The following is a 14,226-nucleotide window of genomic DNA, read 5'->3' on the forward strand; positions in this document are numbered from 1 at the left end:
AGAACCTCTTCGCATAAAAATTGATTTGGCATATATTTGTCATATTGGGTTATAAGGGGTAGAAGAAAGTTTTCAATGTAGGTCGATGTTTCGGAGTAGTGCCCATTTAAAGGTACCTCCTGATTTTACCATATTTCAAATGATTTGGCAAAAAATGTATATTTGAGGTGGAAATCTTACACAAAAATTTCAACATATCTACAAATTTTAGAATTTTCTCCATGTAATAGTACCCCCTCAAGTCCACATTTTGGCGGACAAACAGACCAACATGGTTAGGGGGACTTATGAGTACTCTAATGCACAATCTGAGGTGCTAATGGCTTTAAAAAAGTAATTAACTTTGGCTGTTCTCAAATCATTCAGCTCTCAATTATGAGGTGTACAAAATACAGTAAATTCCAAATTATCAGTCATATCTGTGAATATTTATGCTTTGACAAATATGCATAATAGACAAAAACTACGGGCCGAATATCGGGGGGTACCGTTATATGGGGGATATACGATATCGTGGACCTATATAGACAATTCTCTTTCAGGAGGTTAAGTACTCTTAAGGAACTCCTTGTGTGAATTTTCAGACAATTCCGTTGAAAATGTGGCTAAAATCATCAAAATACCGAATATCGGGGGTACCGTTATATGGAAGCTATACGATATCGTGGACCTATATGGACTATTCTCTTTCAGGGGGAAAAGTGCTCAAAAAGAACTCCTTGTGTGGAATTTCAGACAATTCCATTACCAAATGTGACTAAAATCATCAAAATACCGAATATCGGGGGGTACCGTTATATGGGGGCTATACGACATCGTGGACCGATATACACAATTCTCCTTCAGGGGGTTAAGTACTCTTAAGGAACTCCGTGTGTGAATTTTCAGACAATTCCTTTGAAAATGTGGCTGAAATCTTCAAAATACCGAATATCGGGGGTACCGTTATATGGGGGCTATACGATATCGTGGACCTATATGGACTATTCTCTTTCAGGGGGTAAAGTGCTCAAAAAGAACTCCTTGTGTGCATTTTCAGACAATTCCGTTGAAAAATGTGGCTAAAATCATCAAAATGCCGAATATCGGGGGGTACCGTTATATGGAGGATATACGATATCGTGGACCTATATAGACAATTCTCTTCCAGGGGGTTAAATACTCTTAAGGAACTCCTTGTGTGGATTTTCAGACAATTCCGTTGAAAATGTGGCTGAAATCATTAAAATACCGATTATCGGGGGGTACCGTTATATGGGGGATATACGATATCGTGGACCTATATGGACTATTCACTTTCAGTGCTCAAACAGAACTCCTTGTGTAGAATTTCAGACGGTTCCGTTGAAAAAAGTGTTTAAAATCGTCAAAATACCGAATATCGGGGGGTACCGTTATATGGGGGCTATACGACATCGTGGACCGATATAGACTATTTTCCTTCAGGGGATAAAGCACTCAGAATGAACTCCTTGTGTGGAATTTCAGACAATTCCATTAAAAAATGTGGCTAAAATCATCAAAATACCGAATATCGGGGGGTACCGTTATATGGGGGCTGTACGATATCGTGGACCGATATAGCCCATCTTCGAACTTGACCTGCCTGCAGACAAAAGACAGATCTGTGCAAAATTTTAGCTCCCTATCTTAATTCCTATCTTGGTTCCTCTTCTATTGAGCTTACGATCTCGTCACTTGGGTAAAAAATGTTTTTTGTCATGGAAGTAATTTTTAAAATAACTTCTGGGGAGAATATCCCAGACAAAAAACAAGGGAACTGATGAAGATTGGTGGTTCTTTCCGAAACCTAGGTATTCCCTGCCTTACCCTCTGGTAAGCATTACCATCGTTCTCCACTAATAAACAAACGTTGTTTTTATAAAAACAAAACATAAAGCCTGACCATTTTGCAACATCATAATTAAACTTATTAATTTTTTAATTACATAATAATAGAAAATTTACTCTTGTTATAACAATTTCTAAATAATAAATATTTTGATCAAATTTATATATTTTTTTGTACAATAATTTTTTTTAATTATTTGGTTTCTAAATGTATGTACAATTTTAGATTTTTAATGATTTTATTATTTTTCTATACATATATAAAATTTATAATTTGTTATATGTACATATTTTGGGTATAATTTTTGTGTAAAATAATATTATTTTCTCTCTGTTCAATATTTATCTTTTTTATTATTCTTACTTTATTGTAATATTTTTTTGTATATCTCGATCGGTTTTATTAAATTTGACGTAAGATTACAATTCATATCCACGTGTGCCTTATGTAATATTTTAGGTTATATTTAGGCAATATTACATTTACCTATAATTTCATTTCTAATTTTTTTGGTCTTTTATTTATATATTGATTTTTCCAAATAATTTAAATTTATCGGGTTTTTCTTCGGTCTACCCTAATGTTGTATTTTAACTTCCCAATATTTTAATTTTAGAGATGGAGCTTCTATCAAAAGTATGATTTAGCTAATTGCTACGAAATCTAGATTTAAGCATACCAGTTTTGATAAGGTAACTTCTTCATCTAGATCGTGGTAAATGTCACTTTTTGATGGTTGTACTCACTTATAATAGTGTCCTTATGATGAATTATACATATATAGGTATCTTACAGTACGTTTATATATATGAGGGTTAACCCACTGGATTTGGATTTAAATTGTCATATCCATTACTTTTACTTCAAATAAATCCTCTCAAAGTAGGTTAACCCTACAAAAAGTTCTAACGTAAACATGGCATTACTGGCAGAAGTTAATACCCAGAATATGTGTTGTTTGCATTTACAATTGGCAATGGCAAAGTCGTCAAAACGGCACTTCTGACTTCTGCTTTATTTGGAGACTAGGTATGTTAACACGATATTCTATATTGTAAAATTGGCACAAATTCCCCGACATTAGACACTAATCAAAAACAAATTGTTTTAGTTTTATGTTAATACTCTCACCTGGAGAATTATTAATATTAATATTTTCAGCAATAAAATGTCCAATCTTTAGTATTAATATTTTTAGTTTCTTTTAATATAACTAAAAGAAAAGAAACGATTTATTACCACTATCACAATTGCTCAAGACTTCAAATTTCACCTTTTTAATTTTAATAGTTATTAAATATCTTAAATGTAAGACCTTACTCCAAAACTTCAACGTTTGAAATGAAAGAACAATATCAAGGTGACTTTGTGAAGGTTGAAACTCACATGCTGGAGTTTTAGATATGGTAAAATTGATTCCTTTTCTTAGTGGTAATAATTTTTAGTGTTGAGTGTTGTGTATAGATGGCTCTCTAGCATTGATCATGACAGCATTTAATTTTTTATACCCTCCACCATACATAGTATGGAGGGTATATTAAGTTCGTCATTCCGTTTGTAACTCATCGAAATAATCATTTTAGAATCAACAAAGTATATATATTCTTGATCAGCGTAAAATTCTAAGACGATTTAGCCCTGTCCGTCCGTCTGTTGTAATCACAATACAGTCAAAACGAATTAACATAGGGAGCTCAAATTTTGCACAGATCTGTCTTTTGTCTGCAGGCAGGTCAAGTTCGAAGATGGGCTATATCGGTCCACGGTATCGTACAGCCCCCATATAACGGTACCCCCCGATATTCGGTATTCTGATGATTTTAGCCAAATTTCCAACGGAATTGTCTGAAAATCCACACAAGGAGTTCCTTAAGAGTACTTAAAAAAAATTATTGTACAAAAAATATATATAAATTTTATCAAAATATTCATTTATTATTTAGAAGTTGTTATAACAAGAGTAAATTTTATATTATTATGTAATTAAAAAATTAATAAGTTTAATTATTATTAACGAATCCTAAAAATCAAAAAAAAAGAAATATATATATATACATACATTTGAAATATATATATATATATATTTGTACAGAAACCTAGCCGACAGGGCCATGGACGGTTCAAAAAACTTCTATACATGACTACTCTAAATTAATTATAATATCCTTAATCCTAAAAGAATTACTTAAAATTAAACACTAAAACAAATTAACAAAAAATGAACAAAATTAACAATTGATTGATGGTTCCAAGAACTCCTATACCTCAAAACTATTCATAACATCCTTAATCTTAAAAATAACACTAGAAAATAACATTAAAAAAATTAACAAAAAAAAGATTAGCAAAAATTACAATTCATTGAAGAATTAGATAAATCAACTATGCAAGGAAAAAAACAAATCAAGCGTGGTATAACAATTTGCAGGTTCCTTACAGATCTCGAAAACTTAAAAAGGTCCAAAAGAGTCGAAGATGTCCTCAATTTAAAATGTTTGTAGAAGAACAACATTGACCTTAAATTCACAAAACACTTAAACGAACAACCAAGAAACTCTTTCAAAGAAGGATGATCACGACGTTTGACACAAAAAACATATCGCATTACCCTATGAAACAATAGTTTTAACTTACGAAAAACAAAACCGTAGCTACCCAAAAAAATGAAATCATCATAATTATTCAACTATTTAATATTTTTAAAGAAAGATACATTTTGTTTTTGAATTAATGCACAAATTATGCTCCAATCAGAATTATAACACTTTCAATTGTCGTATACGACACAGAAAAACATGGTTGCATTCGACACTTCCATGTCAAGTACTCGATGTCCAAAGCCGACATCCAAAAATAAGGTTACGATATCGTTTCTTCTCGATATCGTATGCAGTAATTAGACCCCAGTTTAAATATTGCAACATTATATATTCAATATGGTAACATTAGGGGAATGAAAGAACGAATGAATAAGGAATCAAAACAAAACACATGATTAGAAACACTGTAGAAGTGTAAAAATTCTGTTTTCCTTTTTTTCGTGACACAGTTTTTTAACGTATGTCCAGTCTGACCATTTATTTTTCCACCCATTTAAATCTTTGGTGGGTGGTCCCGAGGAAATTTGTTTTTCTGTAAGCTGTGACCAACCACTCGATCACCTTTGACATAGCCCCTCGCTAGGTCATGGTGGCTCTCCATAAAATCTACGACAATTGTTTCTGGTGCCGAGTTCCTGCGCTGGCCCTAAAATATTAACTAATGATTAATTGATTAAACAGCATTCCACAAAACATTTTTTTGTTGTTTTTTTTTTTGAACTTTGAAACGAGACCCTTGTTGAAGGGCAAAGATGGCGATTTCTAGGAATCAAAACGCCAGGTTATATTCAAAAGGTGGTTTTAGTTATTGTTTTGCAGTTACTATCTTGTAATTAGACTCGCGAACTTCTGGTTGAGAGTGGTAACAACGATGAGTGTGTGTATCAATTTGCGTAGTTAAAACGATAACACCAAAAGGTGTATGTAAAGACAAATCCAGTGTGTTTATATTGTGATGATCAAAACTGCACTAGAGTTTTGATATGTCCAATAGATGCAGGTGGCTTATCCAAAGCAAAAACATATTTTAAGATAATTAGATTTTTGTACAAAATTCTGTTTTTGAGTGTTCTTTTTGTTTTGTTTTTTTTCTCTTTGCTCCAGTTTATTATTCGTTATACCACATTGTTTGGTTTTCACAAATGAATTATTTTTTTGTTAGAAGAAAAAAGTGGTTTTCTAGAAAAAAATGATGTGGCAACACTTTGTTAACGATTGCCTTCGTCAATTGAGAAACCATTAAAATTTGCTAATTATTTTAAATAAAGATAAAAAAAATGTAAATTTAATTGTGTATTTGTCATTAACACAAAATTTTTACTACTTACAAGCATGGTACAATGAATACAAGGTAGGCTAACTTTGAAAAAATTGCAAGCCTGTTTGGCTTGTAATGTCAGAATTACTATCAAATTATTATTGAAAAGAATACACACACATAAACAAATGAAGTTGACATATTAAGCCAGAAAAATAAAAAAAATAAAATCATATGGTAGTTCTGCCCGACTTTGAATTCATTGTACCATGCTTACAAGTATTTTGAAAGTGTTTTGAAGTCACAAGTTTTTATAAAAATACAATTTCACAAAACAAAAGTGGTTTCAAATCAAAAAAAAATTTGCGTTTTACATTATCTGAAAAGGCTAAATACGAAATTGAAATCACTTTAGTACCGGGCTGGTACAACAAACCAGGGTGTATCAGAACAAATTTGGCCAGATATCTCATCGCATAAAAGTTTCTACTAAATATGAACAAATCGTTACGGATAATTATAGCAATATTAACAGATCATTGCAACATCCGATCAAGAACTTCCAAATGGAATAACAAACGTCGAATACTGCAGGCTGTGCGAGGATTAGGAAGAAAATGAAAAGATTAAACAACAAACATGATTATTTTCGACGCCCATCTCCATCCTTCTACTTTTGTCCCCCTGATCTGTTAACGATACTTTCATTATACCCTCCACCTTGGAAAGGGGGTATATATATTTATAATCAGCATAAAATTCTAAGTCGATTTAACGATGTCCGTCTCTCTGTATGTTTAAATCACGATACAGCCCACATTATTTGACATAGAGCGCCAAAATTTAGCAGAGCAATTTGTATTGTGTCTAGGATGGTTGGTATAGAAAATGAGATATATCGGTCCACGTTCTGGTCCCCATAAAACGGTACCTCCCGATATTCGGTATTTTGATGATTTATTCCACATTTTTTCACGGATTTGTCTGAAAATTGGTATTTGTTGGTCATAATGGGTTCCAGCTCCGGTGGCGAAACATTGCATGTATGGGTCCACGATTTGGTATAGCCCTCATATAACGGTACCTCACGATATTCGGTATTTTGATGGTTTTTGCCACAGTTTTTCACTGATTTGTCTAAAAATTGGTATTTGTGGGTCATAATGGGTCCTAGGTCGTGTGGCGAAACATTGTATGTATGGGTCCAGGTTTTGGTATAGGCCCCATATAACGGTACCTCCCAATATTCGGTATTTTGATGATTTTTGACACATTTCTTCACGGATATGTCTAAAAATTGGTATTTGTAGATCATAATGGGTCCTAGTTCGTGTGGCGAGTCATTGTAATTATAGGTTCACGATTTGGTATAGCCCCAATATAACGGTACCTCCCGATATTCGGCATTTTAATAGTTTTTGCCACATTTCTTCTAATGTTTCCTTTACCCTAAGGTGGAGGGTATTAAAAGTTTGGCCCGGCCGAACTTAAAGTTTTTCATTTATTTTCACGCAGGACTATCACAATAAGCCGAAAGGTCTCCGAGTGAAGTGTATGTTCAATATTAATTGTAACTAGACATCCTCTAACCTAGCTCAAAATCGTATCGCCATACAGAAACATGCCCTTAAACCTCGGAGTGGAATATTCATATTCTGAAAAAAAAAAATTTGAAAACTGATAGAATTAGTTTTTTAAGAAGATATTTATTGATAATTTCATAACAAAAAAGTTTAAATAACTGTACATATATGTATGTATGTTTTTTTTAACAAAAAAAAAAGGAATGTCAAAAAAAACTGTTAATGGCATATAAATAAATTTAATTATTATTAATCAAAAAGCTTGTTTGGTAGACACTGTCTCGCCGAAAAACAAACTTAGTTATAAAATAACAAAACTTATAAAGAAATATCAAGTATATGTCATTGGTTTTTAATTAATGTTGGGAAGTTCATTGGTTTAAGTAATGCCATGAGATTATATAAAGTAAATAAGCGTATTAGTAGCCTCAATTTGGCAATAATGTATATACTTTGAAATTAATTGCAAATCTTAAATACGAATTAGCACATATGGAGAATATACGATGGCACGAAGTTAATGCGTAGTGTTCAAATGACCCATGGATGACACAGTTGTTTCAATTAGTAGATTGTAATCCAATTCGTTAAGACTAGCTTTGGCTGTAAGAAGATCCAAAAATGAATCCAATGGCGACAATTTATCTGCGGCAATACCTGAAAGAGAACGGAACGAACTTTCATTTTAGCAAATACTGTGTTTTATGGTCTATGATCTAAACTACACTTTTTACACAAACGACAATATGATGAAAAGAAATAAAACATGGAGGATTAATTAAGGCCCACAAGACTTAAATTACTAGCCCGGCAAAACATTCCCAACCTACTCCAGGAAATATATATAGATGCAGCTCATCAAATAGCTGAATTCTTTAACGTAGAGTTAGAGTTAGAACCAGATTAGCAGAACAAACATGTCGCTATTATTGCTACAACAAAAACAATTAAAACAATCCTTACCATTGTTCAGAGTTGGTCATATATTAGAAGTAATAATAAAGCATAAAACCAAAAGTCCTAATATAAGGGAAAACAGGACTATTATTAAAAGACATATTGTCATACACTGGCGTTTTGAACTTTTCCTAATAGGATCTAAATGTAAAATAAGAAAGCAAGAAATTATAAATATATTATACATACTAAGGGTTAAATTGAAACAAGTTTAAAAACAGCTAAGTTCGGCCGGGTCGAACATTTTAAAGGAACTCGAAACATTTTCACTAAATTCCGTCGAAAATACCGCTTAAAGGAAAACTGTTATACGTGGTCCCATTACGAGCTTCAACTACGAAATTTGAAACAATTCCGGTGAATATCGGGGGGTACACATCACGCTATCTTTCGAACGAATTGAGATATTAAGGCACACATGTATATTTTGTTAGTAGGCAAGTTAAGTTCGAAAATGGGTCACGGTCCACGTTTTCGCATAGCCCCTATATAACGCTACCTCTAAATATTCGGTATTTTGATGATTTTAGCGACATTATATTTAGGAATTTTTTTTTCAAATTTCGTTTTAAAATATACAGAATATAATCAAAATCGTATGTTTATTATTAGGGTGTTCTTTACATATAAATATTTCCAGGTCATCGCTCTAATGAAAATTACTTTTAATTTTCATTGCAAAATAGCCAAATAGGCCATTAAAATTGACGCAATGCAACATTGTAAAAATTATAATACTTTCATCAGAAATGGTTCGTATTCAAATTTATCCATTTCCCAAAAGTACCACTTAAATGAAAATCGTTATCTGGAGACTATACGAAGACGTGGACCTGTATACGAAATTTTTTGTCATAGGCTGTAGTGCCCATTACGAACTTTAAATACGAAATTTGTTACAATTACCGTGAATAATGTCGCAAAAATCATGAAAATACGGAGTATCAGGAGGTACCGAAGACGTGGACCTGCACAAACAATTTTCTGTCTTAAGATGTAGTGCCTATTAGGATCTTCCAGTACGAAATTTGAAACGATTTCTGTGAAGAATGTTGCTGAAATCGTCAAAATACCGAATATCGGGAGGTGCCGTTATATGGGGGCTATATGAGGACTTGGATCTGCATACAAAATGTTTTGTCATAGGCTGTAGTACTTATTACGAACTTCAAATACGAAATTTTAAACGATTCCGGTGAATAATGTTGCTGATATCATCGAAATACCGAATATTGGGAGGTACCGTTATATGGGGGCTGTACGAAAACGTGGTCCGACATGGCCCATTTACCGACTTGTAAACTATGCAAAATTTTAGCCTTCTATCTCAATTCGTTCGAAAGATAGTGTGATTACAACAGACAGACATCACTAGATCGTCTTAGAATTTTACGCTGATCCAGAATATATATACCTTGTAGGGTATATTATGAATATTTCGAGGAGTTACAAACGGAATGACAAAGTTAATATATGGTGGGGGGGTATAAACACGAAAGTAGAAGAAACATCATCCTCTGCTAGGAATATGTTACGAACAAAACACTCATTTTAAAGTAACCGCAGAATATTTACGTCACTATCTATTATTACGAAACTGAAGAATTGCTCAAATGTACATCAACTACCGATTTAGTCCTATAGTTTGTAGAAACTGTCATTTTAGTTGCCGACTTTGGTGTCTTTTTTTTTAATGATGTAGTGTTTTGGACGTTCTCCAGAATACAATTCAGTGTTAGATTCAGTGTTAGATTGTTTTGTATCATGGATGTTGATTTTTGGTTTTAAGTGATAGTTGTGGATATCATTTATGAAAAGTTCGTTTATAAGTTTTTAGCCTATTTTCTGCTGTCACATTGAAGAATTAAAGTGGTAACCTCATTCGTCAAATTAGCAATGTTAACCCCCCTCTTTATATTGGAACTCTCAGCGTTACCTAAAATTAGACGTTGCGTATAAAAATATTCATCTTCCCCACCATGGTAAAATTTAATTAATTTTGAAAGTTGGATGCTGCAAATTAAGTACATATAGAATATGTTATGTTAACATGAGATAATATTTATAACACCAACAACAAACTTTCTCCTTATATGAAGTTAGTTAAAGGTTAATTGAAAAATCTATGAGTATGCCCAATCTCATGAAATTAAAATGGATTTGTTAATATTGTCTGTAATTTATATAGAAATGGGTTGAAGGATGGGTTCCATTTCCCTTTTATAAAGTTTTTGATTATTTGTTCATATTAAGGCTGTTACGAATTTGTAAAAGTTGTTTAGTTTCTGTAGGCTTTGTTACGGAAATGAAATGGAAAAAATTGAGGTTGAATAAAATTGCAACGAAAACCGCTTACCACTTCGAACATCCGTTCGATGTTGTGAGTTCATATTGGAAACACTTCCCTTTCGTTGTTGTACAGGATTGCCTGAGAGTATATTCGCTGCATGTTCGCGACCACGAATCATTAGACTTTCTGGATGACTCCAGTTTTTTAGTAATCGTTGAGCGCGTTGTTTTGGTAACGCAGACAACAGACACAGTTTCTTTTCAATGCCATCTTTGGAGTCATCAATATCTATAAATGGTATAACAGAATGTTATTAATAAGTCAATCGAAATTTAAAATAGCAAGCACCATTGATTATAGCTTTCATGACATCGATTTGGAGCTCAAAAACAAAATTTTGAACATACTGCAAAAACATTTCAAACGTTAGAGCCCTATAACCGAGATATGTAAAAAATGAAGCAAATCCTTGTGGGAGAGGAAATGCAATCGAGTCTACAGCCAAACAATACCGTTCTAATATGAGAAATAGGGAATGTTGTTGACCATTGCTCATTTGGTCTCTGTAAAAAAAATCAAAATAATATTGTTCGAAACTTTTTTTATATCATTACATTAGCTGAAACCCTCTAAATGTTTCATGTCTTGCGTGTAAGCCAGACGCCCGGCAGACTAATGAGCAAAGGGAACGGGATAAATCCAATTGAGCTGCAACATATTGTGTTGCGACAGCGTGCACATGAGCCGGAGCTTGAGATCTTTCGAAGAATGTCTCCTTAAGCCATCGAAACCCAGTATTTGGTTTAGACGAATTTTTCACCAGGTGTACACTAAGCTCTCGTAATGTCTGAAAATATATGCTTTAGTGATGTATATTTTGGGATTGATACTGATACTGTAAGGGGCTTACCACCGACATTACGTGCTCCTGTTTAGTGGCAGTGCACGATTCTACTTCTATGAATGGCATAACTTCATTGCAGCTACGGCGAATTCCCGAAGAAAAATCATTTATGCTGCCACCACCAGTGCTTGGTGTTGTTGTCTGCGGCGTCGTACACCGCGAAAGTGCTTCTGGCTGGTAGCAGGCCAAGGAAAACATCAACTTTTCACTTACTTGCTCTACTGTAAAGCGTCTATTGGAACAATTGGAATTTTCTTTGTGCCCCGCATCGTTAAGGTGTTCCCACAAACGTGTCCAAATATCTGCTTTGTATGGTGACAAACGCTGTTGGGGAGATAACAACATCATACTAGTATTCCACAAACTCTCATGGGAAATGCCAACACTTATATCAGCTACTCTGGCTTGTATTGGTTTTGATGCATCAGCAGTAGTTAACGGCAAGAACTTTGACATGCTTATGGCATCCGATGGTAGGCCGCGCAAAGCTGCTGCATAACTACCGGCAACTAGAGACTCTTTTAATAAAGCAACAGTATCTAAGGACAATGGACGTTCCATTATAATACTCAACAGTTCTGAAAGCACATCCAGTTGGTCATTTGAAGCGTGAACCAAAAAATGGTGTATTATGCTTAGTCGATTATCGACAGATGTATCGTTTCGGAATGCTTCAATGAGATGTGCACGTGGGACTGATAAAGATACCAAGTCTAATGTAGCCGTATCATATGCCATGAAACCCCATTTTCGACATGGTACTAGATGCGTAAGAGGATTCCGATTATGTGCTGGACATACAATGTGACAGCAAGGTTCGTGTGTTAAGCCCACATCCAAAAGATGGACAAACAAATCCGGTTGGAATACAAGTAGATGATGAGGACCATGCAATGCGAATGTTGGTTTTAGAAGACGTGCCTTTTCCCAAGGAACGCCGGGCATTACACAGTGTACAACACATCCATGATGCAATAAAGTAACTGAATAAGCGAAATGAACATCAACTTTTTGGCCATTAACAGAAGGTGCCGAAGATGACGTTGTGGAACTTCCGGCCGATGGGGTTTCACTTTCGTCAACATTTTTCGGTTGTATTGGTTGGTAGAGATAATAATGACAAACGAAAAGCATGCCACTAGTATCTGCCAAAATAATCAAATTCAAAGAAGTATCATGAACTCTCAGCGGCACCACATCATCTTCATAGGTAGGATCGTCATCGTCATGAAATGAGCCGGTTGGCAATTTTGGCAAATTTAATGGTATATTCAACTAGAAAATAAATGGATCGAAAAATATCACTTTTTTAACTGCTTAAATCAATATGTATATACCTACCACAGTTTCTGTTGGCAACTTATCATTGAACTGAAATGCAGATAGCGTTGGGCTCATAACATTCTCGTTGTTGTCATTGTCATCATCAGATTCCATGAGAGAGATGCTCTTTGCTTTTGGTTTCATGTGTATATAGTAAAGAGCTTGATTATCACTATCCCATTGGGCCCAAGTGAATTTTTTTACTAAACACTCAGGTGTCAATAGTGTCACATCCAAATACCATTCCTCATCGTTGGCAAAATCCAATGTGAGGGCTGCATGATCTCTTGGTTTAATTGTGCAAGTATACTGGAGAACACCTTTAGAAAAAAAAGGATTAAAATTCTAAAAACGATTTAAATGGACATCTTATCTCACTTATTCCATGTGTTAATACTAAAAGTTTTTCTTGCCAGCATTTATCGAAACGATTTTCGGTACGCCACAAAAATTGCACTAATACTTGACGCCTACTGGGTACCTTCAGTAAAGAGGTGCATTCAGGAGTTACTTCTTTTCCTCGTACCTCCGTAATATAGGCAAAATAGCAAATACAATCTGGTTGCGATTCATTTTCGCTTTCCTTCCACTTTTTCTTAACGACGAAGGCCAGAAGGCTAACTGAACTATTTACAGTAGCCTGTACAACCTCAACACATTCTTCAAGACGATATAAAACACGCAGGGTTTTAGTATTTGGATTAAAGTGTCCAATGCATGTTTCTCTTGTTTCACCATCCATCTTCTCAAATTGCCAGGAAGCCAGCATAGAACCATCTTTTTCTTGTCCCAGAACACGCCACTCCTGTGGTTTATCTTGAAGAGAGCAAACGGATTAACTGTTGGTTCATAACGATATACAAGTTACATACCTGTGTACCCCTGGCCCGCTAATAAACCACAAAAATTAGCTGCCAAATTTTCTTGCCGTAACATTTTGCTTCGAGTTGTGTTTTTCCGAAACGATATTTTTTAATGGAATCAGAAAAATTAAATAAACCCACCAAGTTTTTTTATCAAATTATTTTTTCACGCTCGCCAGATAGTAATGGTACTATTGTTAAAACATTTTGTGATCGTTATTTAAGGAAATTGTCTTATCGCAACGCCTATAATAAAAGATTGTATCCTCAGCTTTTGTTACCATAGCTAAACATAGAGGATTAGACATTAAATATTAAACAATTTACTTACTTTCTCCACTTATGTATAATATGGAGTATTGTATATTACCAACACGAACAATACAAGAGTTTGCGCATTAAACGTTCCAAACACTGTTGCCTATTTGGTAGAATTCTCACACAATTTGTATCATTGTGGTTAGGAAACTTGTATATTTTCCTAAGAGAATTTAAAAAATAAAGAACCCTGGCAAAAAAAATATCAAAACATGTGATTCTCTCATATTTGCAAATTTTATAAGCAAATTAACAAAAATAATAGTCTTTTAATATAT

The 14,226-nt window shown here is 34.0% G+C and overlaps 1 protein-coding gene across 2 annotated transcripts; it reads right to left on the reverse strand.

The window, feature by feature from the left end:
* Positions 1 to 7,396: 7,396 nt before the first annotated feature.
* Positions 7,397 to 14,190, reverse strand: LOC101901144 (protein pigeon). Of its 2 annotated transcripts, XM_011294603.3 has the most exons (10): positions 13,962 to 14,190; positions 13,640 to 13,876; positions 13,146 to 13,583; positions 12,786 to 13,087; positions 11,451 to 12,719; positions 11,155 to 11,387; positions 10,889 to 11,103; positions 10,607 to 10,828; positions 8,257 to 8,391; positions 7,810 to 7,950 (listed from the first exon to the last, which is right to left on the reverse strand). In XM_011294603.3, the coding sequence occupies exons 2-9, from the start codon at positions 13,701 to 13,703 to the stop codon at positions 8,273 to 8,275; spliced, it is 2,862 nt and encodes a 953-aa protein (XP_011292905.1). In that variant the 5' UTR covers positions 13,704 to 13,876; positions 13,962 to 14,190; the 3' UTR covers positions 7,810 to 7,950; positions 8,257 to 8,272. The 2 variants fall into 2 exon arrangements, with proteins under 2 accessions (XP_005184538.1, XP_011292905.1); XM_005184481.4 differs by lacking the exon at positions 8,257 to 8,391 and having other exon boundaries at positions 7,397 to 7,950; positions 13,962 to 14,179.
* Between the last annotated feature and the right edge of the window lie 36 nt (positions 14,191 to 14,226).

This window comes from Musca domestica, unplaced genomic scaffold (genome assembly GCF_030504385.1).
Source record: "Musca domestica strain aabys unplaced genomic scaffold, Musca_domestica.polishedcontigs.V.1.1 5, whole genome shotgun sequence".
Classification (NCBI taxonomy): domain Eukaryota; kingdom Metazoa; phylum Arthropoda; class Insecta; order Diptera; family Muscidae; genus Musca; species Musca domestica.